This window comes from Myzus persicae, unplaced genomic scaffold, assembly GCF_001856785.1.
Source record: "Myzus persicae strain clone G006 unplaced genomic scaffold, MPER_G0061.0, whole genome shotgun sequence".
NCBI classification, from domain to species: domain Eukaryota; kingdom Metazoa; phylum Arthropoda; class Insecta; order Hemiptera; family Aphididae; genus Myzus; species Myzus persicae.
In genome coordinates this window covers 4,648-7,356 of record NW_019100663.1, presented here as the reverse complement: position 1 = coordinate 7,356, position 2,709 = coordinate 4,648, and the positions used below count along the sequence as shown (strand labels likewise).

Genomic DNA, 2,709 nt, shown 5'->3' with positions numbered 1-2,709 from the left:
CAATACAATATGATTCCAGTTGTTGTTTCAAAGTCAGTATTCGATATCAGACCTTTTAGCAAGAAAAGTGTAACAGTCGGATTGATGGTTAATAAAATTATTTCTGTTATTATAATACTACAATGTAATTTTACTAAAAAAATGATAAGTCTGGATTTACAACAGTGGTATACACTAATGTGCGATACCAATTATATATAGTTCAATAACTAATAATCTACATACTAATTGTAAACGTATAAAATTAACTGATAACATATATTATTCAGTTAATTTAAATCAGTTTACTATTAAATTTATTGTTAATGATAATTTTATCACCTTATCATATACCGACCTTCACCGATTAAAACAATTACAACAATGTGTCGATTCGCATATTGTTGAAAAGCAGAACAAGTTGGTTTCATATCAATCAACTTTCGATACAGTGTATTCATTAATTAAAGCAGACATCAGTATTCTACCATCATCTTGTCAATGAAGTGACTTTACAAACCAATATATTCAACATTTTGATTTTAACGTTTATAGTATACAGAACGATGATTGTTGTTTTATGTATGAAATACTTCAATTCTACAATAATTCATTATCAGATATAATTTTAAAGGAATTAATGACATAAAATAAATTTAGTGTAGTTTTTTTTTTTTACTCTTTGAACTTTATATCATTAATACTTACCGTAGAATTTGTATCAATATTATTGTAAAAAAAAAAAAAAAACAAACAGGATTAATTAATTGTTATTATATCTTTATTACATGATCATTAAAATATAAATATAAACAATTTATCATTATTTTATATAAACCTCAATTATTAATAGTTAATGTGATGATTTATATATTTAATAAATTATTTTTACAATTAAATTATTTGGTATTTTATTTTATTTTATTATTTTTAATTAATTTTCGTTTCGGATCTGATGAAAATCGATCCAATATATCCCGTACAACGTCATTTATTTTGATCGCAATATTTGTATCTTTTGAATCCCGATTCGTAGTGTACAATTTTATACTGGCCTCCGCATGTTTCCATCTAGTATAAAAAAATTATTTAATATTCATAATAATATTATGTTTATTTATTTAATCATGTTATAGTCAAATATCAACAATTCAATCCTTGAGCTCATTATTTTAATTAGAAATTTCATTCACTCGTGATGCATAATGTTAGGTGTAGGTTAATTTCTAATAATGAATCTGTCAGGTAATACATTTCTGCATTGATGATATTTAACTATGTATTATATATTTAATCTTTTTTTTTTTTTACTAACCTTTCAGCTGACGGAATATCTTCAATCGTTTTGACTTTGTAGTGTTGAATAACCCAGTAGTCCTCACACTTTGGTGCAATAGGACACTGGAAAGTAAATGAATTATTTCCCTCCATCATTGTTAAAGAATTGCTTGCGTTATTTTCAAAACTTCCTTTCGAAATTAATTCAGCAAAAATATCCTTATATGATTCTGTGTGCTAATATATAGAATAAAGTTACATTTCAATTTATACTTAAAAAGTGTGTGTGTGTGTGTGTGTGTGTGTGTGTGTGTGTAATATTGAAGAAATAATATAATATTAATTATTACCTTTCCTGCGGTCTTTGTCTTTTTGATATTGGCTTTTGGTTCTAAATCATTTTTTCTTTTATTACTGCTTGCTTTGGCAGGTTTTGCGATAGATATACTTTCAGTTTCATGCTATTATTTAATAAAATTACAATACTATTAATATAATAATTATCAAATTATGATTTGTATTACACACACACACACACACACACATACATATTATACTGCACTACTGTACAAACATACTTACATCTTCGTTTGAAGAGCTTTCGGCAGATGCATTTGTATAGTAAGACATAGTGTTTTTTATAACTTAAATAAAAAAAATCTTAAAGATGTTAGATTTTAATGTATCAGATTTTTTTTTAAAAAAATAATTACCTGATCAAATGTATTTCTACGGTGTGAAGCGACAACACACACACACAGTACTGGTGCATACAATGTAGAGATTTAACACTATAGTTGGGGCACCGAGAGAACGCTACTGGGCGGCGACCAAAATACGTCCGTTTTCGCGCATTCCCACCACTAAATCTAGCCGAATGCTGGCCGCCGTTAATGCGCGCCGCCGCCACCGACGCCGCCTGCTACCGCCTACCACCACCGCTGCCGTCGTTCTGGTCACGTGTTATTATAGTGGTGGTGTTGTATACAGCGTGTTCTATAGCGATTTCCCGTATCTCACGTTTTGTCATACATACAATATTCATCAACTTTTTTTCTTCGCGTTTTTTTAGCATACCATTGCTTATAACTTATAAGTATTTTTAGTATTGTTTATCTTACTATCTTAGAGTACTTAATACACCATGGATCTCGTCGATATATCACCTTCCAAAAAAAATCCTCGTGGAAAAGTAAGTATTATTATTATTTTGTATTATTATTTTTCTATAGTAAATTCTTAATTTATTAATTTTATTAATTTATTATCCTTTAGTTTGTTGGTACTGGTCAAAAGCAAATAATCATTAATCTATACAAAGAGAAGATCAAACAACAACAAGAAAACCCAGACAGCCCCCAATTGACCTACAGACAAATGCTTTTAGCAATCTCTAAATCAAGCGGTATTGGGCAACGGACGGTACAAACGACATTGGCTGAATATAAAACA

General features: G+C 28.6%; 1 protein-coding gene across 1 annotated transcript; it reads right to left on the bottom strand.

The window, feature by feature from the left end:
- Positions 1-836: 836 nt before the first annotated feature.
- On the bottom strand, positions 837-1,901 carry LOC111039754. Its single transcript, XM_022323375.1, has 4 exons — positions 1,840-1,901; positions 1,608-1,718; positions 1,295-1,494; positions 837-1,050 (listed from the first exon to the last, which is right to left on the bottom strand). The coding sequence occupies exons 1-4, from the start codon at positions 1,885-1,887 to the stop codon at positions 891-893; spliced, it is 519 nt and encodes a 172-aa protein (XP_022179067.1). The 5' UTR covers positions 1,888-1,901; the 3' UTR covers positions 837-890.
- Between the last annotated feature and the right edge of the window lie 808 nt (positions 1,902-2,709).